Source organism: Aulostomus chinensis, chromosome 3 (genome assembly GCF_037954235.1).
Source record: "Aulostomus chinensis isolate RoL2024-O1b breed Wild chromosome 3, RoL_Achi_v1.0, whole genome shotgun sequence".
NCBI lineage: Eukaryota > Metazoa > Chordata > Actinopteri > Syngnathiformes > Aulostomidae > Aulostomus > Aulostomus chinensis.
In genome coordinates this window covers 24,715,133-24,742,271 of record NC_141322.1, presented here as the reverse complement: position 1 = coordinate 24,742,271, position 27,139 = coordinate 24,715,133, and the positions used below count along the sequence as shown (strand labels likewise).

The 27,139-nt window shown below is 39.9% G+C and overlaps 1 protein-coding gene across 1 annotated transcript in view; it reads right to left on the bottom strand.

Annotated features, from left to right (window-relative positions):
• cdh22 (cadherin 22) overlaps positions 1–27,139 on the bottom strand; it is a 183,350-nt gene that overhangs the window by 69,165 nt on the left and 87,046 nt on the right. Inside the window, exon 4 of the mRNA XM_086199884.1 lies at positions 4,970–5,897. Within this exon, the coding sequence (XP_086056010.1) occupies positions 4,970–5,200 (231 nt within the window). The 5' untranslated portion in view covers positions 5,201–5,897. The remainder of the gene's footprint in view (positions 1–4,969; positions 5,898–27,139) is intronic.

Sequence of the window (27,139 nt, the reverse complement as noted above, 5' to 3'; positions counted from 1 at the left end):
GCTGAAGCCCAGAGATGATCATGTTTTGCAGTCGCAGCAGTGAAGCTCTGCAATAAGTCGTCTCTTCATGTTAGCTGGACCCTGACGTTGACTGTTTTTCAATTCCTCCTTAAAATACATTTTCTTTCACTTTAAACTCAGTATGAGAGCAGCTTTTGGTTTAATCTTTGTTCTTTTCTTTTGTCTCTCTCCTTTTTAACTATGTTGTTTTCTGATTCTTGTGACTGACTGTACTATAACTCTTTGCACTTTCTGAATTAATTTCACATTACTTTGACCTGACTGCTGAGAATCAAAAGATATGGAGACCACATTTTTCAGTGAGCATGCTGAGACTGGAGAAGGAAAACCAAGCCAAAGCTTAGTCTTTTTTTTTTTTTAATGTCGGTAATTCAAATACATGAACAATTTCCTTAAAATACACTCAAATTTCAGGGGTATTTTCAGGGATACCAGACGGGATGGCAAATACACTTTCCATTAGTCTAGTTTTCAAATAAGCACCTTTGTAAGGTAACGTGGCGAGGCTTTTGGTGTTTTTAACTGCCTTGACTCAGGTAAATACAGAGTTTAACCAGTTGTCACCCAACTGTGTGCCTCCATATACATACTGTCTTGTATTTTACTGTCATCTGATGTGCGACTGCAGCTTCCAGTGTTTGCTGCTAGATTTCATCAATCATGTCAATATAGGTCATGTTGGTGGCTTACATTTATTTTTCTAGGACAGAGGACACTCTCTAAGGGACACATCAAGAAAGGTCAGAGGACTGTGAGAGTTCAAAAAACACTAGACTATACTTCTTTTTCCCCCTCCGGAAACAAACACACACACACATTGTCAAACAGCAAATTGATCTGTCTCTCATAGACATGGTAATAAAAGAGATAACGAAGGAGCAGCAAGTTGTGTTGTTTTCACCCTCTTGTCACTTTAGATTTGTCGGGGTCAACAACAATTGTGGATAGACTTCTTGTGTTCTATATTCCCCTCTTTTTACTACAATACATCTTTGGAAAAAACACAACAACAGCATGTCGTTGACTCATTTAAATCAGCAAGGGCTCATTATCTACATGTTGAAACCAATGTGATGTAAGTGACCATTTCATTGGTAAATCTGATGTTATTAACAAAGTATCAGTAGTGACACTGTAAGATAGAGTGTGCTTGGAAAGCTTGCTGAGTTTGGCTGAAGTAATATTAAAAAAAAAAAAAAAACATATTGCAGTTATCCAGTACAGAAGCACACTGCTTGGCCTGAATCCTGTACTGTTCAAATTAAAGTGTTGATACAAGAAATCCAGTTGTGTCCATATGTGTGTGTGTTCGTGAGTGTGTGTGTGTGTGTACGTGTATAAGTGGTGAGAGAGTGCTATACACAAGAACATGCAGTCCCATCCACACTTTCACACGAACCATTAACAGCACTGATAGAGCTGCTGGCCGGTGCCCTAGACACATGAAATGGAATAAACTTGAGATAATTTCATTAAAAAACGAATCTTCTGCCTCTTGCTGTGTCACCCCCTCACGATTCCCTCAGCCATTTAAATCAGTTCACTGGCTTCTTTGGCAACCTGTCTTGCAATGAATCACATCACAATATATGAAGCCTGTTCATTCCTGGTCCCCCATTTCATCTTAGCTTATTCTCATTTATTTTTACATGAAAACAGTGTTGTCTCTCTATGTCTTATGGCTCTGCCTCCCTCCATCCCAGCAGACTGACAACAGTAGCTTTTGGCCTCGTTGTTGAGTCTCCACAGCAGGAATGCAGAGCCATCACAATGGCAGACAAATGATGGCAACGGGATAATTATACTGTAGCACAGCACCCTGCTGCAGGGAACATCTCCATTCATTTGTAACAATGAAGAGATCAATATATGCAGATGCAATATTAGCTGGTCAATTGCCATGTCTAAATGATTTGAAGCAAGGGGATCTCAGGATTGATGGTTGAGACTCATAGCTGAATCTCATGCTGTCTGCATTAATATTCTGTCTTTTCCTATCACGTCCTGTGCAATGCAATCAAATCAAACATGCTGTCCACTCTCATCAACTTCCCAAGGTTTATTTAAGAAGCAAAAAAAAAAAAAGAAAAAAGGAAAATAACTGAAAATTTGAATTGAGCGTTCACATAGGTCTTTCCCCTGAAGTTCAGTGGTGTGAATCGTCAGTCAGGAAACCACCTATTCTGCATAGATTCATCAGGTCCAGCTCAGACTTGCTCCTGTGTCCCCACTTGAGTTTGGGCGCGAGATCATTAGTGATTCTTCTTCTGCTGCTGTTGTATTGCTGTTGATGAACATTTGAAGCATATTTAAGTTTCGGATGTAGGTTGTCATTTTATTTAAATAAACCCTCAATTTGCTGATGTAGGCTGCTGCTGGTTTCGAGTGATGCCTGGTCACGGCTGGTCAGTGGCGAGCCGTGTTAAGTTAGCTGCTCGCAGGCCCTCAATTCTCTCAGGACATCTCATGTTTAACCAGTACAGAGACATCTTGAGTGGTTGTTAGTTACAATTTACTGGTATCTGACGGTGTTTAAATGAATGTGATAAGGGGATGCTGAATTAAGCTGTACATCATTTCAGAAAGTACTACTCTTAACAGAGTTTTTTTTGTTTTTGTTGTTGTTATTCCTGGCATAGAAAGTGGGACTTGTGGTGAACAGATACGTTGCTGCACCGGAGATGCCTGCAAGGTGTATTTATTTGTATGTTCACTGAAGGAATTTTCCAACGAATCAAACCTTGGTAAAAGTGTCTGCTGTTGGGGCCGACTTTCAGATGATTCAAGAGCTTTACGAGGGGTTTGCAGAGCTAGCCATCACTGATTCATCAGACGTGTTCATTAGAAGCTTCTACATTAACTGCCATCAGAAGTTGCGGTAGATTACCTGCATGATCACATGGTGAGAAACACATCTGAATAATGTTACTCTCCTCCCTTCCTGGATCCAGACAGGGCCATTTTCATCCTGCTACAACACAGTCAGGTCAGGAGATAACTTTTTTTTTTCCCCAGCTGCTGAGTGATAAATGCATGCAACTTGCTAGCTAACCTGATAGTAAAGATCTTCTGACATGGATGTGGCCAAAAACAACAACAAAAAGAGCTAATTCTAGCAGCTTTCCTCGACGCAACGCCCTGTGTGAATTTCTGGAGCACTATGATGTCACATCAAGTATCACAAAGAGTGCACATACACTAATACCAGTACATTTTAAGTTCATTGTGGATCTGGATTAGGTGATTCGTTGTTAAAATGTTTTCTGTTCTGCAGCAGTATTTTCAGATTTCCTTTTCTTTAAAAAGGCAAAAAAATAACGGTCTAGAGCTTTAACTTCAATGAGTACAATGATTGTTAAAGAAATAAAAAAAAAACAACAAGCGTATGGTGGGGGCAAGCCTATTGATTTTAAAAAAACTAACAAAAACAACAACAGAACACCCAGCGCTCACAGAGGCCTCTGATTATTTTCAATAAGGCTGAGTTCTGCTGTTGCTTATCTTTTTACAAACAAACAACGGCACAATTTTTTAAGTGCCTTTGTCGGAGCTTTTTAACCCCTCTTCAATTGTAAATAGTGAGTCAACAGAGGGGAAACTGATGTGTTCGCATTCATTGTCATTACCGGGAGTATTTTCACCATTTATGTGCACTCTACCTCTCTACCTCACACTGTCACCCAGGAAGGTCAGAGGGAAAACCTCCGGATTTTGAAGACTGTATTTGTGGTGATACTGGAATGTGTTTCGGTTTTGATTTCATGTGATGAACAAAATATTTGGAACACCGCTTTCTATGATTTAGTTCAACAGTCCCATACAGTCTCTCTTGAGTGCACGAAAGTAGACGAGGGGCTGTGCCCACAGAACCAGGGAACTACGACAAAAGTCAAATGTAGCAGTTTAAAACCATCAAATCAAAATCATCATCAAACACACAATAGTTTGTCTGCTGTGGAGAGGAGTTCTGTAAGCCCCATTTTCTTCCTTTCACCTTTTTTTTGTTCCACTCATTTAATCCAATTCTGTCAACAGGAAAAAGGTAAATATAACTAAGCACAACAGAATCAGTCTGCATTGTTTCCTCTTTTCAAAATTTTCCAAATACACTATCTGTCAAATTATAAGAACATTCACAGGTCCACAGATGCCATGCAGACAAACAGGAATTCACAAAAGATCCCTAATGAAGTTGCAGTTGTAGATTCAAGTTTTGGTTCAATTTTGATTGAATAAGACTTTTAGTGTCTCATGAATGCCTGTTAACATAGTGGAGGTAAAATCAACATCAGAAGTGGCATCCTTTGTAAATTGTGCTTAAGTATTAAAGCGTAATCATGGAGAGCATTTTACACTCATAAAATTATTTCTATGTCATTTAGTAAATGGGTGAAATTATATATTACGATTACTGGGAGCTTGAATGAAACAGGTAAATGCCACTGGTGCCTGAGAGGGTACTCATGAGTATTCGATGTAATGACCTTTCTGAGACTATCTGCAGCAAAACTGTGTAGAACTTTCATTTCTGCCCTCAGGCTCTTCGTAATACAATGAGCACAAATGGTTAACATGTTCACCTTTGGAGGGTTGTGCATGTGAATCACTAAAAGGAAATGTTCAGTGTATATTTCATTGATTTTTTTAAAGTAACATCTTGGTTTATAAAATAGCACCAGTGACAAGAATGTGTGTGTGTGTGTGTGTGTGTGTGTGTGTGTGTGTGTGTGTCTGCTGTTCATTAGAAAAATACCTGCTGCTCTAGAGAGTAGTTGATGGGGTAGAGAAGACAAAAAAAATAACATGTTGATCCTGATTACATCACAACCAACCATTTTTTCCCCTTTAAATTTGGCACAACTTTTAAAGTCATCATTTAAAACAGCAATGATGTATTTACCGTATTCTTTGATAGTCTTCTTACATCGAAATAATTCAAATATCTTACCTTTCCTACGTAAAGCGGCTCCGTGCCTGTGTACTCCTCCACCACAAAGAACTGGTTCCACACCCATCCTCTCTTCACGCGTTCAAGTGATGAGGGTCCTTGTTCCTCTCTACTGCCTCCTGAGGTTGAACTACTAGTCCTTGAGGTTTCACACCAGCCGAAACTACAGCAGCTGAGAAGACATAATGCTGCCAACAGTGTCCGAGGTTCTACTGTCCCGATAGGAGCCATAATGAATTTTTAAAAAAGAAAAAGAAAGAAACCCAACCTGGGTCTACACGTAAAATAAAACTGGCATGCAGACAGAAAGAGTCCTCAAGTTGTAGTTGTATAGAAAATCAAACTCCAGCTGTGTAAAATGTGTGTGTGTGTGTGTGAGGAGGTTAATCCATGGGATCAAAGATCTAAAGTTGTCTGCTGAATACAAGACGCGTGGTGGGATACCTAGACCTGCAGAGGACTCGTCTGTATTCTAACATGGTCAGTCAGTCTGACTCTATTATAATATAATTTAAAAAAAAACAACCGATTTTACTAGATTTGCTCACTCCTCATGACAGTATCGGAGGACACAGAGATACGATGGCTTCGGGGGAGGGGTGGGGGCCTTCCATCCACTTTATGTTTTGTTACTGTCTGCAGTGCCTGTGACTTCACTTCCAGCCATGTTAAATTTAACGGTTTGGATAGTCAATGTGTCTTCCTTTATGTTTCAGGTGCTTTATTACCAAAACAAAAATAAAAGGGAACTCTTCTGTTGTCCAGTTCCTTGGAAAGACAGAGCTGATTGTGCCTCTTGAAGCAGTAATCCTGTAAAAAGATGAATTGAAGTTACTCTTGGTGACTGTGTTTAATCTTCGATGGCTCGTCCCTCACTCCTCAAATGTCCGATGGTTCTCAGTCAGCGGTTCTGGACAGAACAACAAACCTGTGAGACAGAAAAAAAAAAGTGCTGTTATCTGAATTGTCGTTTTCTATTTTAACCACAAATACTGTTCGAACCTACTTGTATTCCCTCGAACATGAACACTTCTAAGCTGCATTTTTTCACTCTACTTCACTGTATACAGTAAAATAAATAAGATGAATATAATTATAAAAAAATAAAGAGGAACTGGATCGTAGAATAAATTAGTTCGCTATTAGAATTAAAGCTATTATTTTTTTCTGCAAACATTCGAGGTGCGTAATTCAGTGGAGAAGAGTCAAGCAACAAAAAAATACTGATAAAAAGACCAACACAATCATGTTATAATTTAACAAAAAAGGGGTCAAATACAGGGCTGCACGGTGGTGCAGTGGTCAGCACTGTGGCCTCACACCAAGAAGGTTCCAGGTTTCAAGTCCCGGCTCTGGCGCGGGATCTTTCTGTGTGGAGTCTCCATGTTCTCCCTGTGTCTGCGTGGGTTCTCTCTGGTACTCCAGCTTCCTCCCACAGTCCAAAGACATGCAATTTGGGGACGAGGCTGATTGATACTCTAAATTGACCGTCGGTATGAATGTGAGTGTGAATGGTTGTTCGTCTCTGTGTGTTGGCCCTGCGATGGACTGGCGACCTGTCCAGGGTGAACCCCACCTCTCGCTCGTAGATGCTGGGATAGGCTCCAGCCCCCCCGCAACCCTTACTAGTAAGGAATAAGAGGAAGATGACGATGGATGGGGTCGAATACAAGAAATAGATTTATTTCGGGGTTTTCTGATTCATGCAATACTTTGGGTTCTGGACCGTTAGACAGAACAACATAACATAAGATGTCATATTTGGGAAATTGTGTTCTTTTCCCCCTATTTTCTGATGATTGAAAGACCAAAAAAATACTCAATAATCCCCAGATTCATAACGAAAAATACACACACACACACACACACACACACACACACACACACACACACACACACACACAGTCAGTTTTTATATGATGCTACATGCCTCACTGAATAACATCTAATATTCCTGTGAGTCCTTAAAAAAATGTCATAAACTCATTTTTTTAATTTATTTTTTTGGGAGAACCAATTAATACTAAAAAAAAAAGAAGAGGAAAAAGTAAAAATCCAACACCACCTGTTCCTGTTCAACCTCCATGTGTCTGGAGCCATTATTCTCATTACTGTAGGTTTTTCTTCAGATTATAAGAGGGAAACTATTTCCGCCAGTGTGTTGAGCAGGAATTTTAACCATGCGCTGTGAGCGGGAGAGTGATGGTGGAGCAGTGCAAAAGAGACAGGAATTCAGGTGTAGGAAGTCGGGAGTACAAGAGAGGGAGGTCATTGATCACCACACAGCAGACCCTTAGCATATGTCTGCCTTTCGTCCAACCGATGGAGCGGCCCTAACCTCAGCCAGCTGATTAATTGCATGAGGAAGCACTAATTGGATAAAAGTATTAATCAATTAATTCAATCCAATGAGGCAACAACTGCCTAATACTTCAGACAAACATTGGAGAGCAGAGTGGGGGGGAGCTCGGACTGTTGTGAAACATGCGCAGAGGTTAGTCTGAGCTGACGGAGCAAAGCTGGGGGGGTATAGATGAGAAACAGGAGGAGAAAAAGAGACAGAAAGAAGTGAAAAATGAAAGACTAAAAGAGGAAATGAAACAGACTGCAAAGTGTTGTGTGTGGCTGTGATTAATGGTCTTTTTTGAAACGTTCTGAACAAAAGGCAGGTATAGAAAAAAAAAAAAAAAGGAGAAACAATAACATTTAGTATGTCTCAGAACTCATGACCCCAAGAGAGCGAGATTGCAGCACCATTCGAAGAAGAACTTCTCCAGCCAGCAGGTGGTTTAACCTATTGTATTTCTGTCTGCTGGGGGAGGACTTCTAATCTCACTCTCTTCCTGCCTGGTAGCAGGCTTGGAGCTTCCGGAAATAATTCCTTCTCAGACTGTTGGTCAAGGCAATGTCCGTGTTATTGGAAACCAACTGCTCACAGGGTGTCCAATCTCTAGAGCAAACAGTTCAAGAGCAACTTAAACAGCTTAGACCTCCTCGCCTACTTGGTACAGTCGGTGTTTTTAATGGAGGAAGTGCATGGGGATTTGGATGAATAATATGCTGGAGAATTATTGTCAGGCACTGATATGATAGCCTACGACAAACCAATCATGTATGGGACATTTTGAATGGTGAACTGCAAATCTAACCTGAGTTTACTATAACACATTCAGGGCTTGAGTCAATGAAACCCATCCATGGGTTTTGAATTTGTTGTTAACATGTCAAAGTTTTTCATATTCTACACAATATATTTGGGGTTAAATAGGCAGTCAGTGCTGTTGCTGACAGTTGCTGCTTTGGAAGTACAGTGGTACCAAGGACACATATTCAGACTGGAGAGGGTAAAAATGTCACATCGATAAGAACCCTCCACTGATGGGCGATGCATTCCACATGATAAAGGGAAAACAAGTATCCAGTATCTACAGTGATGGTTGCTGCTGAAGGGAAGTTAGATATGAACAAGCTAGTTTCAAGGTTCACTATTTCCAAAATGAAGAAGAAACAGCAATAGAGCCATGGTTTATCCAGCATTCATAGCTGTATATTATTTGATTAAAAACACATTGAGGCCAAAGGCTAATGTCACACATCAATTATGCATTTTTCTAACATGTAGCCAACCGTTACCAACAGAAATCTGTCTTTTAGAAGCAGACTCAGGTTAATGAGTGGTACTGTAGGAATAGGAGGTGGGTTGAGTAGAAGCGGGACTAAATAAAGAAAAAAAATCAAATTATACATATATATACATACACACACATATATGTATATATACATATATATAGAAATATATACATATATACACACACATATATATACATATGTATATATATATATACACACATATATACACACACATATATATACCTATACATATGTATACATATACACACACACACATATATATATATATATATATATATATATATATATATATATATATATATATATATATATATACATATACCTATATATACCTATATATACACACACACATATATATGTGTGTGTGTGTGTGTGTGTGTGTGTGTGTGTGTATGGATAGATCAGTACGTAGAGCAAAACCTTTACGGTTGTTCCATTGATTACGGTTCAATATATCCTGAGCGTTTCGCCCATTCATTTCAGAGCGGTGGGTGGCCACAGTGCAGCACCCTGAGACTAGGATTACCTTGCCAGTGTGGTGTCTTTGAAATCAAAATTTAAGACATTACATCCAAGCAAGTACAAGGCATGTGTGTATTTATTTATCTTTATTTTTTTCCCCAAAAAAGTTCATAGGAGTTTTAGGGGTCAAAATCAATCCCAGGAATGAGTTCTTTAAAAACATTAAATCTTCTCTTGCAGGGTCCATCAGTCAGGCTTTCTGGTACAGATTTGTAGTCAACAGCCCAAACGCAGATTCCCGGGGGGATGTCATTTCAGAAATCCTCTCAGTCTTGACAAAGGTCTCCTCAGGGCCACAGGCATCACAATATAAAACTTCAAAGTCCCTGTAGTACTCATCCAGACTAGTAATTTCATTCCAACGTGTAAAATCTGTAAATGGAAATTTTTCCACATTGCAACCCGGTTGTTATTTTCCTCAGTAATGATCCGTCAGCACACAGTGTAAGATCAGCCACCACAGAAACACTTCAGCATTTTTGAAATTTTCCTAAAAGTTTCTATCCTCTTGGTGTGCTGAACAGACTGGCATGACAGACCACCACCACCGGTGGATGGAGCAGGCCGTTGCCAGCGTCCACTAACAGTAGGGGAGTGCTGGCTGGCGATGACAGGCTTATTTTCCAGTATTCTCCTCAGATGGAGCTTTGCTCTGACAGCAGTGAGACAGAATGTGACTGGGCTCTCCTGACTCTGCCCTGTGCCTCTCTTTAAGATCCACCACTTGCCTTGCAGAGGATGATAGCCAATCCATGCTGCCTGGCAGTGGAGATGATGGAAACTATTATCATCCTCTCCTGAGACAGAATAGTGTCCCACTGCAACCATTTATGTGTCTGTAACACCACAAAAATAGAAAGACAACATTAAAAACCCATCTCTTTTCTCACACTAGACTTAAATTGATCAAAAATATTTATTTCCAAGTTTCCAATTAGACATGTTTTAGCTGTGAAGTGATAACTTCAAAGAAATAAAACATACAGTACTGTTTATTCGTCTGTGCCTCAAAGGCAAACATCATTGCGAGGATAAAATTAATTCGTTTTTGCCTATCTCCACTTCCCATTCCTTTACAGTAGATGACTTAACAGGGCAGCAGGCAGCTTGCATATGTTTAATTAGAAGGCATTTGTATCAAATATTTTCTGTGTGCACCACCGGCCCAGAAGTTGCTTTGTAAACTGAAACATTTGCTGAACACCAACTGCTTGGTATCTGAACATGAAATTTTTCCTCCTCCAATGAATCTCTCTCCTTCTGTTTTGCCTCTGTACTTGGGAATTTCATTAAGTGTGTACACATTCGCTCATAATTAGGCCTAGAAGTGGGAAACTGTAATGAGTTACAGAGAAAGACTGAGATATTTATGGTAGTTTGCTCTGGATTCACTCAAAGTTGGCACTCCAGAGGTATCAGAAGTCCTCACGCACATACAATGAATGGCATGTCAATTACTGCCAGTTCTTTTCAAGCAGCGGCCAGCAAAATGTGTGGTTCAGGATACAAATACAGCTGACATATCTGTCTTTCTCTGTCTCCCTCTCTCTATCACTCTTTCCTCTATTTCTTTCTGCTCCCTCCTCTACTCATTCTCCAATCCAAAGCTATTGGCAAGCACTGTGCAGCCATTCGTGACCTATTAGAGTGCTGGATTGTTTCTAGAGCATGGCTGCGGCCTCTCATCAGTGGGCAAGCCCAGACCAAGCCCTTTGACAGTTGGCAGCGCTCAGACGACAGCCAGGGAAGACTGATCACTGTGAACTGATAGGCATGAGGCCAATGGCCAGCAGACACCACCACCCTCCACTCTACTCTGAGAGTGTGTGCGTGTGAGTGTTTGTGTGTGTGTGTCTCTCTCTCTTTTGGCCACACGTTCCCTCAAATGCACATGTATGCATGCGCACTTTCACAGGCATAAGCACACACTCCAACTGTGTGTGTTTGTTGCAGTGCATGAGTAAGCATGTGCTCAGTATGGTGGTCCTCCTTGACTCTTAAAGCCTCAAGTGCGCATTGATATTGGCAGTACTCGATTCAGGGTTTATCCACCTTTTATGTGGAAGAAACAGCACGCTGCCCTCAAAGGATCATATTTTCTTTAAAGATATTAAAGCTCTAGCAATTTTTTAAAACCGCTTCACTTGTTTTGTCCTTGTTGATGGTTTTGTGAATGTTGCTTGTCCTCAGATCATTCTTTTAAAAGTTCTATTCATTTCAGCAAGTCTTTCTGATAATATAAAGATTAAATTAAATAAGATTGGCTCAAACAGATGCCCCTTGTTGCTTACATAAAATAAAAATAATGCATTTTAACCGACATAGACACCAAATCTATCAGCCTTTTTGAAAGGGAAACACATTTTAGACAACAAGATAACTTATTTAAATCAACATGCAACATACATCTGATTAGTTATGAAAATATAAACCATTTAAATGCATGAAAAGGAAACAAACACATTTCACATTGTTAGACAGAAAGTGTGCAGTACGAGTTTTTTTTTTTTTTTTATCTTTGAGCTGTGTACTTAACTACAGGTTTGTAGGGATTATCTGCTGACACTCCGGCTGACTGGTCAGTGGCCCATTTGAGTTTGTCACCAAAACTTATTTTTTTTCCACACTGTGCTAAGCTTGTTATCTTTGCTTCTCCACGCTCTCTCTCTCTCTGCCATTAGTCCAAACTCTCATTTCTTGAGATTCCTCCCTGACCAATCAGATTAGATCCCATTTCAGAGTGTAGTGAGGAGTGCGCATGACTGAATTACTGAGTGAAAAATATAAGGCTCCTTCTTCTTTTTTTTCATGGCAGCAACTTTTTAACGGTTTAAACGGTGATTCAGTCACTGCAATGTTTTGTACTATTGTAGTCAGTGACTTTTTTTTTTGAAAGCTAATGACAATAGTGACAAACAGCTGCTACAAAAGCTGTCAAAGCAGATCTGACAACATCCTATCAGATCAAATAGTAGAGCCACACCAGCCTCTCATTTCTTACTGTGGAGATGCTTCAATTACAGGGCTTATCTATAAAAACAACAGGGTGTCTCAAAAAATAAGCAAAGTACATTTGAAGAACATTTTTCCTGCCTTGCAATTAAGTTTTGTAAAGCTGTTCATAGTCACAACAAGGACTCTAGCAACTGGATTCATCTCCCCTTTTGAAGGAGTTTTAGAAGAATAACCAGGTTTATTAGAAGTATTGACATAATCCAGATATGTTGATATTGGGCTGAATGTAGTTTGTGACATCAGGAGAACAAAATTCAACTTAAGGACTATTATTTATGTCATTTTGAGATACAGTAGCGTGCTCACACCTGCTAATATTTTGTCGGATTTATGTGTCATTTACTTTCCAACATCCAATGTCTTCTAGGCATCATAATGTTAAAAGTTGTTGACGGTTATATGTGTTGCCCTGGGTAATATTATATCTTCAAGAGCAGAGAGTAGAAAGGAGAAGCCGAGAGGGGAAGCAGAGAAAATAATGAACAAAATGCTAACTAAAGTCAGACCCTGCAAAATAATTCCTGCTTTGATGGTATTTTACCAGGACCAGGTGTAAATAAACAATGCCTTTTGAAATTTGCTTGTAATGCTTGCAGTAATCAATGCCAACCAAAAGCTAATATTGTTGTGTTGAGGAATCCCAAACTGTTTTTGAGGTAACATTATTCAGTTTTTAGGAGGAAAAAATATGAATTCATATTTGTTTCTGTTTAAAGTTTGATTGTGGAGGGGATATTTACGCGACCGCACACACAAACCCAGGAGACTTCCTAGTGCAAGTGGGAAGACATCGCTGCACATGAGTGGATTGTTGATGATCTCCCTGCCAGTGCGGTAGTGTTCAATGTTATGATTTGAGGCATAATAGTGTTCCACCTTGCTCTGATTTGGACATTCTGTGAGAATGAAGTGAGACTGTTTTATTACCCGTGAAGTGTGAGGGGGGGAGCAGATATAAGTCATGAAAATAACAAAACAAAAATAGGTACAGGCGGTGCAGGTAAAGGTCTGATATAAAGAAGACAAACAACCACACCAGCCAGTTTGGATGGGTTATGCACGTACATCATCCCTTTAATATTTACCTTGATATTTGAAAAATATATACAGTCTTCAGAATATTTGACATTTTCATTCCTACTCAATTCTAAACCAAAACTGCTCCAGTAACATACATTTTGAATATTAGATATAATTACACTGTTATTTATATATTCAAGCATTCACACAACACGCTCCCCAGCTTTGACCCCCTCCCCACACACACAAACACAAGCACACCCCTATCATCTAGAGCAACATTAGTTCCTCTTCACTCTTCATCTCTTATCTTCCTGCACTGTCTCATTCTATATTCCATGCACTTCTTCGCCTCCCTTCTGTGTGTGTGTCTCTCTCTCTCCCGCTTTCCAGCTAACTCCGTGTCTAACTCGCTCTTACTTCTAAAACCTACATTGCTTTTCAGCATTCCGCTATCTCCTCTTTCTCTGTGTCACTTTGTGTCTTTGTTGTTTCTGCCCATCCAAAATCCAAATGTGATATCATGGGATGGCGTATAAATAGCATGCCACTTTAAGGACCATTTGTGTGTCATGTCTAGTTTTCAAGTGCCATTTAATGCCATTTAATGCCCCTAGACTGTCATGGTGGAAAGCCTGCCTGTCATTTACTAACCAAAGTTTTACAGACAGCACAGCCTGTTGAGAACAGTGCTCGGCAAGAACAGAGCAGCTTACTGGTCCACGTTCTGAGGGGAATTCACAAATAATGCTGGGAAACAATAGGGTGATTTGGTTAGAGATTCCAGGGCATTGAGTGTGAATTTATGGAGCGTCTCGATGTTCCCCACAACAGATGGACGATCAGAGGTACAACAAATCTGGATTTTTTATTTGCAAGGACAGAGTCTTGGCAAAATGTAAGTCGATTTTTAAAGATTCCAACTGGTATAAAATGACACCAGGAAAGCAAAACTGTGCAGTATAAACATGTAAAATAACTACAGAACTGCATCTTGTTCACATGGTTTGTCCTGTGCAGTCCACTGGCATTTATATTTGTTCTCTTATCCCGTACTTTGTCTTCCTTGCAGTCCTTACTCCCTCTGCAGGTTTATCTGTTTTTATAATGATATTATCTCTCTCTTTTCAATGTTTTATCTTTTCCAATACCATCTTTTATTACTTGAAAGCACATTTCCTTGCGACACTGTCATCAAATTCACGATTGCGTTCCTTCTCTCATGTTTTCAGTAAAACCTTGACACATGCTCAAGCACATACAGACATTTATTTCTACACCCACACTCACTGGTTGATGACTCATTTGAGCCTGGTATCATTAAGGAATATTGCTGCATATCGTATAATAACACCTCATTTCAGAGGCCACGCTGACCAAACAGCGACACAAGTGATAACTATCATAGTGAAGGAATTTATCTTTGTTAGTTAATAGCCTGAGGTTGCCCCCCCTCCCCCCCCCTCCTTCGGGCCCACTCGCCGCCACAGTATATCTCTGCCTCAGATTGATGTGAGCACTGATTATACATTTGCTTGTTACTGTCCCTGTGCACAACACACACACACACACACACACACACACACACACACACACACACACACACACACACACACCACAAATGCAAACTATAGATAGCAAGAGACAGACCCAGTTCCATCTTCCATTGCCAGAATCTCCCCATCAGATAGATGAAAGCTGCCATCAAAGCCGGGCCCAGGAGGAGTTCAGGCAGTCTGCTTATTTGAGTGAACCCGACACCAGAGTCCAATCCCTTCTGCCATGCCTATTAAATAGCCTATTTTGTCATTTCCAATCCCAATTCGTCACAGTCACTTTGCTCAGTGGCCCAGTGTCATGTCACAGAGGGATGAAAAAAAGAAGTAGAGGCACAACAGAAAACATGTCTGTTTCAGTAAAGTGTTTGTGTAGTGATGGTAAAGTTTTAATGGGCCATTTAGGGCAAGGGGAGTAAAAAGAACGAAAAAAAGTTTGAATTGGAGCGCCTTATCGTTGCCGTGACAACATGCAGACTGGCACATGGAAAATGTAAATATTCAGGGGTTGGACGAAATTATGAGCCAAACTCAGGCAAACATTTACTACCTGCATGATTCCTTGGCTGCACTCAATTTGTGATTTCTCTAAAGATCTGTTATGTAACAAATGCCGTTAATGGTTTGACAATACATAACTATAGTAGTAGTTTGTGAGAAGTGCAATGCAAATGGTAGGCATAAAATTGTTCATTGAATTACAGATGCACATCAGCTGCAGCTTTAAAGCACATGCGCTGCCACAGTTGTTCAAACATCAGTTCCAGCTGGCCACAACCTATGATCCTCCATCCAAACCACCTCTGTAGAAACATCTAACACATTTCGTCCATCTGAAATTAATCAATATCACTGTAGTTAAACAACGATCCACACTCCTTTCTGTTTGGCTGCCAAAAAGCCCGCACCGTGCATGCTAGTTAGACCTTGCTATTGTTAAGGTCTTTCTCGCTCTCTCTTGTTTCTCAACCGGACTCTGAATCCAAAAGCCCATGTTGTATTGGCAAGTCAATGATATGCAGTCAAGCGTGACAGGGGAGAACAAAATCTGCATTGACATGGGGAACTATCTGGAGAATGGGTGCTGCCTTGCATTAGGCTGCTGTGTTTGCTTATGGGTTATAATGAGAGGTGACATATTGTCAGTGCCTAGCTAAAGTTGGTCTCCTAATTACACTAATTGCTACTTTTCCACCCCCGTCCCTCACTCCCTCTCTTTCTCTTCAAGCCCCCATCCTTCTTCTCCCTTGTTCCCTCTCTCTCATGCCGATACTGCTGCTACTCTTCAGAACTCAAAAGCTTCCACCCACACACCAAGATGAGCCTGCACCCACTCTTCTCTCGCTTCCTCCATACATCTATTAATTTTTCTTAAATTCCTTTTCCAAGAACTGCCCCTGTTCCATTTCATAATCTTTGTCCTTCTTTGTCTGTGGGTCTTTCTCTCTTCTCTCCATTGGATTAGTCTTTGCACTCATACATGCAGTGTCCAGTGTCCACCACTGGCACAGACCTCTTGCCTGGGCTGGAGGCTGCATAATTACAAAATCACTCATCTCACGGGTGGCTGGCGCTCTGTATCCCCAGCTTTGGCTTGGCTGAGAGAGGGGTGGTGTGTAGAGAAAGAGAGGGAGAGATGGAGAGAGAAAGAGAGATATATAGAGAGTGAGACAGAGAGACAGAGAGAGAAAGACAGAGACAGCAATAAAGGCATTGGGATCTGGAGGGATGGACTAACCAGACAACAGAGCCAAAATCTGACACCTCTGTCTATCTAAGTGTGTGCGTTTCTACTAAAACTCATGTTTGTGTGCATGCACGTGTGGAAGTTGTGGAATGGAAATACATGTTTCTAAGGGTATGTTGATGCATACGTGTGTGTGTGTGTGTGTATGTGTGTGTATGTGTGTGTGTATGTGTGTGTGTGTATGTGTGTGTATGTGTGTGTGTGTGTGTGTGTGTGTGTGTGTGTGTGTGTGTATGTGTGTGTGTAAGACAGGTGATGGCCAAGGTAGTTGACAGCTGTCAGTGCGCATGGGCCCAGTTTGGGAGAGGAGTACCAGTGTCTGTCAACACACTTATCTTACTCTGCCCGTAACTTCAGGCCCACTGTACTTAGGACCCTCTCAGGACAACAACCGGAGGCGACTGGTGCCTTTCAGCAGCCAACGTAAGAGAGTTGCATGGACTGCTGTGATGTCATGAGGTTGAATATCGTGCAAAATCAGTCTGACAGGCTTATTTGCTCTTTCTAATGACAAGAAGCTTAATGCATCTTAGAGCATTACAAATCATTGGGATTGAAGTCATACAGGACACTAGCAATTTTGGCACCTTGGCATTTACTCTTGATAATATTAAAAACTGGTGTACTGTGCAATGAGCAGCAGTGTCCTTTTTAAACAAAAAAAAAAGTCAGTATATGAATATTGGTTGACCTTTTCCTCCCAGCGTTCTTTGTGTGAGAAGTTGGTAAGAGGAAATTCAGTGAGCACACAGTTATCCAATTTGCTCCTTCTCTGATTTTATTTTTACTCACACCTTGAGTTATGTAAGAATTCCCTGCACAGGATATCCTCACCTGCAGATTTTGGACTGTCAGCAAGTTGAATTACCAATCAGAAAAACTGTTGGAACAGTGTCTTTCCTTCTTTTCATTTAAGTCATGCAGCTAAGTGGGAAAAACTAATAAAATTGTCAGCAAGGTTTTGGTAAATAAAAAAAATGATCCCACTAATGTCACACATTGCTAAGAACTTTGGAATTTTACCCTTCACCTTAACAGGGATTAAGTTTATAAAAACCTGTTTTTTAACCAGCTGATTTAATACATTTGATAAATAATTTAACAAAGAAAAATTCAACTTTGACTGAAAATTAGTCACATGTGGGAAACTATAGTCAATCTCAATGTCTCAGCATGGCACCAAACATGACCTCATGTCTAAATTCAGACTACTCACGGCGGAAGTAAATAGAGATGCAACAATTGCCATTTTCATAGATGATTCACAATTTTGCCAACCTAGGATTTCCTTTCCAAAAAAGTAACCTCTCTTGAATGAAAGAAGTTACACATTTTCTTACACTCACTGAAATAAATCTGAGGATACAGTGCTACACTGAAAAGAATCCTTTCCAACTTTATCAAAAAACGTTGGCATAGGAACAGGTACAACATGTCTATATAACACCACACATACAGTAATATCAATTCCATCCATCCATCCATCCCTTTTCTATACCGCTTATCCATTAAGGGTCGCGGGGGGCTGGAGCCTATCCCAGCTGACACTGGGCGAGAGGCAAATAATGACACTTATTTTTGGAAATAGCAGATGTTGCTAGCTGGCTCTGCTCTCTTTCTACCTTCAGTTTAGCAACTTTGCAAGATTTTCATTTAGGGTTATGTGTGTTCTACTGTTAAGTTTTGGACTAACAAATTATGTGTCCTCTCCACTCACAATGGAGAGCTTCAATACAGATGACACATACATATATAACTTCACTACAAACTGTTTAAAAAACAAAACTATTGACTGGATCTATTGATTGATCTTTGAGTATCTATGTCCCTGCAAAACATAACACTACACTCACTGAAGTTCCCCAGATTCAAACGTCATTCATCTTCCATTACCCAAAATAATCGTATGTGATGTCTGAACTAAGCTCTCTTTCCTTATCACTTTGTTCCCCCTCTGCATCTTCTATGCATCTCATAACCTCTCTGAGTATTCCATTATTGCAGTTGCCATACAGGCAAATTTCTGTCTGATTCAGGCTGATCTGTGGTGTGAACAATAAGAGCTGCGGAGCTGCTGTGTGAAGGCATTCAGTGACACACAGAAATGAATGGAGGGGCTACAGCTTCTTAAAACCAGGACCTGCTCCCTGTGTACAAGGCTAATTCCAAGCTAATGAAAACACCATTCTTAGCTTAAGATAATTATATGCTCCATTATCTACTAATGAAAACATCTGGACATTTTTGATATTTAAATGAATGTCTGCACTGAACCTGCAAGGGTGAAAGCATATCAGTAAGAGCTTTATAGAAATTTGCAGGCCCCTTAAATACTGTAGGTTAAAAAAATAAATCCTACATGGGCACAAGTGCAAAAGTGTATTTTGCTGCATTTTTTCCATGGTTAAGTACAGTATGTTGCTAATGTTTTGTTTTCATTAATGAAGAAAAATCTTGTTCTGGAGTAATCTCTTAATCCGTCACATAATTTCTGTTTATCCCTCACCTTTTCCCATCTCCTGTGGATGTGTGTGTGTGTGTGTGTGTGTGTGTGTGTGTGTGTGTGTGTGTTTCTCGCTTTGATCGTACGGCTGCTTTGTTCATAATCACGTTACATACAATCTCTAATCCTTTAATATATTCAGAGGAATAAACATTTCAAAAACACTTCAGAAGCAGCTACATATTTATTTTACTTTCCTCTTTATCATTGTCTGACTCCAGAGAAGCTGTAACAACAGACAATCTTCAGCCTCAAAGCAAAGTATAAATACAAAGATGTACAGAGTAAAAACAAGGCTAACACCACAGTGCTGCCCTGTTGAGTACTGAGACATTTCGCTGCCAGTAAAGGCAACATAATCTGTGCCAGAACTGTGTATAGAACAAATTTTTGACCGTAATTGAGTGAATACATTACATTGAATACACTGAAAAAAAGCAGCAACAACACCATAGCCAACCTTATTATGTTTCGCTTATGCTTCTTTTTCTCTATCCCCCACAATCTCTCCTACTTTAATTCTTGTTCATTTTAGCTGCTGGAATGCTTTCACTAGGTGGCCATAGGCCCTGATGCTGGTATATGCTGTGTGGTGCATTCAGCCATGAGATTTCCATTAGGGCAGACTGTGGTCAGAGAGGACCGAATCTGACTGTTTCTTCTTACCCTCATCAACACTGTGATGGTTAAGTGTTTGTGTGCATGTGAAATTGTGTGTGAAGACCTCCCCAAATGCATCTCTTCAAGTTCAAAGGTGCAGCACAGAGTCCAGAATAGAAAATAAGACATACTTGTTATTTCATCAGTGTTGGATGTGAGTTCCTCACATATTAACACACACACACACACACACACACACACACACACACACACACACACACACACACACTCACCATGACACATGTTCACAGGGCATGCAGTTCACATCATGTCATGAAATGTGTTGTGCTGCGTTAAAAGAACACAATAGAAAATGACATCCCTGTTTTCACGTTAAGGGAAATGAACTTGTTATTTTCAGAAAGGTCAAGCCTCTAAGCCTGAGGACAGGTTGTATAACTTCAGTAATTATTATGTAGCTACTCAGGAATTAGAGGGAACTACATGTCAAATGTCAAAAACCAGGACAGGCTATTTGAGTCCTTAGCAAATGTCAGTGCTAGGGAGATAACTGTGGGAAAGTGTGTCATTTATCATTTTCAATTACTTTATTTGACTTGTTGCTCAGTTTATCGCAGAAGTTAAGCCTTTCTCTTACCTTACAATACATCATTTAGCACATGCTTTTGTACAGAGTATATTCCATCAACATTAGCAAACCAACACTGCATCACATTCAGAAAACTCAGAAAGGACCAAGAAGAAGTTTTTAAAGGGGACTTGGTTTAGAACCTGACCATGAGGGATGAGTTATCAGATGTTTTGACCTGTAGGCAAACACTAGTTTCTGGATTTGGACACCTGTAGAAATGAGGCGTCATGAACCAACTGGTAGAGAGCAGTGATACTAAGCACACGGACCAGGAGTTTTGCAGCACTCCTTATAAGAACGGCCCATTTTTACTGGTGATGTACAGGTAGAGCCTAAATGTGCTGGTACCTGCAGCAGTGAGGGGAGAAGGGCAAGACTGCCTGAGGTACTTGACAGAGAAAAGTGGGGGTTTGTCTTTTTAAGATAGAGCTTAAGATGGTGCACAGACACCCAAGAAATGATGACTTGGAGATGAGATGCATCAGTACTATAGCAGGAATGGATGAAGAGAATCGTAGGGGCCCCATGAATGAGCCTTGGGGAGACACCGGTGTTCAGATTGCACATGAGATCAGGTCAGAACAGTAAGAAAGACAGGATAAAAACTGGGAACATGCAGATCCTGTGATTCAAAATTAAGATGGAATAAGGAGCAGGATTCGGTGGTCAATTGTTTCCAAAGCAGCAGTCAAGGGAAAGAGGACAAGGACAGAGGAAAGGGTTGAGGCCTTGAATGTGTAAAGGAAGTGAGCAGAGCTGCCCTTGCCCTGCATTTTCAAAATGCCAATTCTAAACAGTCATGAATGGGTTTGAAGGACTCCAGACACAAGGAGCATTTCCAGAGCATTTCCTCAGCCACAAAGTCATGACCTCATGTCACATCCTTACATTTGCATTCTGAACTTTGGTGCTGCTCAATTTTTGCTAAACAGAGGGGTATGTACTGTATGTAACTATCCACATACCCTTGTACAAAACCAAACACCAGTTACAGTATTATTTAATCAACTACTCTCCATGCTTATATTGCAGATGCACCTGATCAGAATTAGCCTTAATCTACAGAAACCACTTTCTAATAAAAATTTTTACATTTCTCTCTAGAACGTCACATAAATCCCTAAAATGTCCAAAATACCAATAACAAAAGATGATGTAAATTTTTCTTAAAGCTTGGACAATTATGGTGGTCATGATTTACCTGCAAACAATGTTTAAGCACTGGTGTGTGGCGTTTAAGCCAAGGGATTTGAATGAAAATAGGTGCACTCTAAAGAGTTGCAGCATAAGCTGTTTTGGAAAACTGAAAGCAATGAATATAGAGCAGACAAAATCAGCCAACAACACCTGATTTCACATAATAGCCACTTCAGAGGGCACGCCTCCTCATCAGCTCAGTGTGAACATTTACCATAATCAATAGTTGGCTGAAAAATTCACTTCTTATGGTTTTCCATGAAAAATACTTTCCCCTCTCTTGTCACCCATGGGCCACCTTTCTTTCTCTGCAGAGACAAAAAAAATATGTACAAAAAAAACGTGAATGCAATAAGAAAACAAACACTTAAATGTGTCCTTAATTTCCTGGAGCTCTATAAATATTTGAGTTTGTCACTCGATTTTTAACATTCCACTAAAAAGACACACCGAGGCACAGAGGGAATCTCAAAGGGAGCATATATTTTCAGATAAATACATAGATCACGCCACAAAAATGAATCCCGTTTTAAAGGGTCATTACTGTGCCCATTTGTCTTGAGCAGAAAACCACTTCTGGGTTAGGACAACCAGAGTTGACAGTTTATTGGGCAAGTAGTCAAATAAAACAAATCGCCTCAGTTTGAGATACAAGCGATTTTACTCTCCATGCCCAGCAGCAAAACAAGTGAGACGGCATGAGGAGGAAGGTCTCTGTCCTCTGCAGATGTATAATTTACAAGTTCACAATGGCAACAAGTGGACAGTCGGCTTTTATATCAGTCAATCACATGCGTGCTGCATGTCACCTAAGTCTTTTAAGAACTGATAGTGAGCAATAATTAATGGTGGGGATGTACTGTAGATGATGCGACACTGGCCTCAGGGATAGTTGACATCCATGCAAGTCCATGCACTGATTCTATCGCATCATTTATTGGCCCTGAAATGGGGCTGTATTCAGGAAATTAAGTCTTCTCAGTTTTTAAACAGTAGCTAAAGCCCTGACAGGGAGTTGAGCTGTGCCTAAATGAACAAGTACTCTTTTAGAGCAGTGAAGAAGAAGGCACTGATAACATTAGTTGGACATAGCCAGAAAAGTGTAACCAGCAATAATTAATGGCTTCCATGTCATGTGATCTATGGACTCTTAGCCCTAACAGATATCAGGACTAGATGGGAGATATAGGACACACCTCTTCATTTTAATTCCCCCCAATATTTTTTTTAATATACTGCAAAATTTACACCCGCCCCCCCATGGCTTCAATGTCATGTGACCAAGGTAGAATGAGACAAAAGTGAAGTAGACACTGTTTTTCTTAATTCATTGCAGCCATTGATTTTGCACTTTTACGTGCCAAATGCATGTTTCATTTCCTGAAATCTTTTTTTTTCCTGTAGCTTCTCTGTTGTGTCTGTGACCTATAGGGACCCTCAATGGAAACCAGTTGATTACAGCTTCTTACTTTACTGCCACTTCGTAAAATTACAGTTCTTGTCAGTGGAAAGTGTTAAAATGGTCTGAAAGGATGTAATGTAACATGTTCAGCAGCCTCATTAGTTATCTCTAGACTAGTGTAGATGAATAAAAATCTCATTATGTCTCTTATCAACACATAATTAATAAATAACTATGAATTAATTCAATCTGCAGCATGATAGACAAACTCAATCTTCGCCGACAATTTTTTGTTTTTTTTAATTTTGCTTTCCAGATCAGTATGTCAACATTAGCACAGCCTGTTAAAGTGAAATCGACGAACAAGAAAGCTTGTTGAACACTCACTCTTGAAAAATGTTTTATTATGTGTCAATCTCACCCCTCCCCCTGCCCCCCCTTCCCCATGCCAGTGTCCTCCTGTATGATTGACAGACTCATTACACTATCCCCATTATGATATTGCTAAATTAATCTATCCGTTGTATTCTCCTCGAGGCAGGAAAAGCAATCTTTTGCATAAAATGACAAGAGGGTTTCCAAGGACAGAGGGAAGTGGATGAGTGTTTGGGTTGAATTTGCAGTTGAGCAAAGTACTGGTGTTTACGGGCAAAGTGATCAATATTAATGTCAAGACGAGCTCTGTAGAACTTTTCTTCATGGTCTAATTCAAACTGGCACTGCATTGTAAGACAAAAATTACCCTTATGGGGATATTACAAAATGAATGGGCCATCTGAGGAGATATCATTGCGAATATGAGCCTCACTAAAAAAGGTCAGTCCAAGTACGTGGCCAGTTAATGGCACTGAGATGGAAGTACAAAAAGAATGAGACGTCCACTAAGAAAATGACAGCCACCCACATGTACTGTAATATCCTGCACTCCACTAGGAGCTAAATCATAACTTTGAAACTCACTCACCCCCTGCTGAGGTTGCTGCATGGCTACCAACTCACGGTTGGAAGAGCGAGTTCCTGGCGTTAGAATCCCTAACATAGGGGCAGCGTTGATGTTATTATTGCCTCCATAAAAAGAAAAATGTCCATCAGAAATCAATGAAAGTCACAGTATGGTGCCTGAGGAGGAATTGTGGTCTTGATAATAAGACACATACTGTACCATTACTCTCTCTATATTGTACCTAATTCACTTTAAAAGGTATTCAGAAATAGACCAGCAGCCTTTCAAAGCACATCAACTGGATGACCAACCGATTGCTGCATTAGTTTAGGTAAACAGTGATGAAATTTTGTGAAAGAACATGCTGCAGTATGATGCGTAATAGGTGCAGAGGTTGGGAATGGATGTATGCACCACTACATTGAGGATTAACATTAGAGAGTGGGAGGAAAACTGTTTAAATTACAGAATAGTATACTTGTCTTGCTTAATAATGGGCTTGCAAATTGAAAAAAACGAGCACAATTTGCACACTAATATCCTGAAAGTATTTCTAATCAATGTAAAAACTAAAGGTCAAATTGTACACTTGGCACAGAGTTAGTCATCCATTTAAAACCTCTTTAAAATGGAGCTTACACATCCAAACTATTCCCTTTGGGATATAATAATATGCTAAGGATTTGACTTAATTGCTTTGATTATCCAACCAGAAATGCTAGTTATTTTCTATGTACTCCAATGCATTCTTTCTAAATCACTTGCAAAAATAAAACACCTATAAGAAACAAGTACACAAACAAATGTGGTTCTTGTAATTCAGTCTGCGTAGTTAATGAAGGCTGCATTCACCAGCAAACGTGACCATCTGCCTCAAAAAAAATTCACATTTTTGGCACAAACAAATATTTCCCTTGTACTAAGTAATGACCTGTCAGATTTTCTTCAATGTAAAACAGACAAATCTGACTCATTAAATATTGAGATGTCACCTCCTATGATGGCTCTAGAGACTGCAAGCAAACAGAACTCTGGGACATTTTCAAATGACTACCTTCCATTTAAGACAAAGAGAGATGTTTGGGCTATTTATCACACTTCCTCAAGTGTTTGAAACCTCCAAGCTTATTTTGCATCAGTTTTGTGTGTTTTTAATTGTCCACGGTATAAAAAAACATATATTTGTATCTAAATAAGACCACCCAGCATTATTAGGAAAACGCTGGAGTCCTCCAGCTGTGTGTTCAACAAGAGTGAAATTTCTTATAATGAAGCACCGCTTAGGCTTTTGCATTCAACGCTGGATACATATATGGATGTGAGACCTCTGAATTGAGTTTATGATTTCTACTTCTTTGAGTATGCAGAGAGAATTCTAAAATGGTGAATCATTATTCTCATGGGTGTGCTTGACGGTCATTACTGCCACAGCTGTGATACGGTCAGGAACTCTGCACGGGGTCCCTGAGCATCACTGAGGTGACAATAATGAAGCACACCCAAGTGTAATATTGTTACCAAAAAAAAAAAGAAAAAGAAAAACAGAAAAAAGCTACCGTTTCTCTGATGCATGCAGTCAACGAGGAGGAGGTAGACCTTTAGAAATGACCTAACAGCAATGACATTTCAAGTCCCCGAGCTTATATTTTCTGGAGTATGAGGCATCTGACAACAGATAAATATAAATAAACACAAAAGTGTCTTGACGGCATAGTGTTGGAAGATAATTGAGGAAATAACAAAATCAACAGTCAGATTTTGCTACTTCTCCTTGAACTGCCAGTAGCGTTCTGTCTGTGCCGCCGGCTCTGCAGATACTCTACAGGGCGAACCACAGTATGGACTACCACCAGCTGGAGAGAACATGATTGGTAAAGACGAAATCAAGTTGTATTTTGAAAAGATTAAAATCAAAAACATTAGCAAGGAAAAAAAAGAAAAGAATGCCAGCAGAAATGACTGCGAAACAAGTTAAACTTAATGGCTGTGCAATATTTATAGTTATGAGTTCTTTTCATTGGAGTGTTGCTAGGTGTTCTTATTGTTCATTTTCTGAATGTCTAATTTGATTGCAACTACATGCTGGATATTATTCAGGTTTTGTGGATACACTTTTACGAGAAAGAGAGCGAGTGTCTGTCATTCAACAGAAACCCGCTGACCTCATAAGGTGAGTTTTTCTCTGCTGGTTGTCAATCCATTGATAAATACAAAAAAAATATAAAGAGTTAATTTGTGGAAAAAAGATAGATATCATTCTTTAAATTTAATCAATCAAAAAGTTGCGATGAAATGTATTCATCATTTCAATTTTTCATTTTATTCAACACCCATATTCTAACTTTACTGAGGAAGTGACAGAGGGAGAGAAAGAGCAATGGACTGAGGGAGATTTAATGAGAAAGACAGATATCTTAGCACTGCAAAGAGTGAAACTCAGATGAGACTTGAATTAAGGGTAGTGGATAGAATATAGCCTACGCTGTACTCCCACGTCGAGGAAAGGACAATTATCTTGTGCATCCGTGTCAGCTTTCAAACTCCACATCCTTTGATTTTTCTTAATTAGCGGGCAAATATCCTTTCCTCTTCTGCTTCATTAGACACTTTGTTGAGCATTGCCTGATGTCAAAGAGATGATGGAGGGACAGGGTGCTGGCGCAAGAGGGGGTAATGTGATATTACAGACAGACCATGTCTTTAGTCTGAGATTAGGTCTCTTGTAAGAAGGCCTTCTGACTGCTGCCAGCCTCTATAACTCAACCAACAAGTCTGACAACCAAATGACTATAGATTATGGTTTTGATGGGTGTCCCACTCATTTCTGGAAAAAATTAAAGGGATGCTTGGACATAATAAATGTTAGTGGGTTATCTCTTCGTGCCAGGCGCTTCTCTCATTGGGGAAAATGTCTTTATATTTGGGCTTGGCCATTGTTTTGGAAGAGAAATGTTAACAGCAAAAACAAAAAGGTACAAGACAAATGGAGAGGCACCCCACATTAATTGAATGTCCACACACACACACACACACACACACACACACATGAAAATTGTCTCAAGTATTAATATTCAAACTGTCTATTGTATCTCATTAAGAAACAAAAGATATGGTCAGCAATCAAGCAAACTCATAACAAACTGAATAAGGAAGGAAAATAACAATTCTAGTTGATCAGTACGACTCGTCTAATATACAAAGCTTTATCTTTTCTCATAACCCACTGGGATACTGACTATTTTTGCCAATTTAGAAGAATCTTGTTAAGTTGGCCGCCCCTGGAATGTGTTCACTTATGTCTGCCTCTTTCTCCCTCGCTTCTCACCGCCTTTGAGACTTTTTTGGCTGTCTCTCTTCTCTCC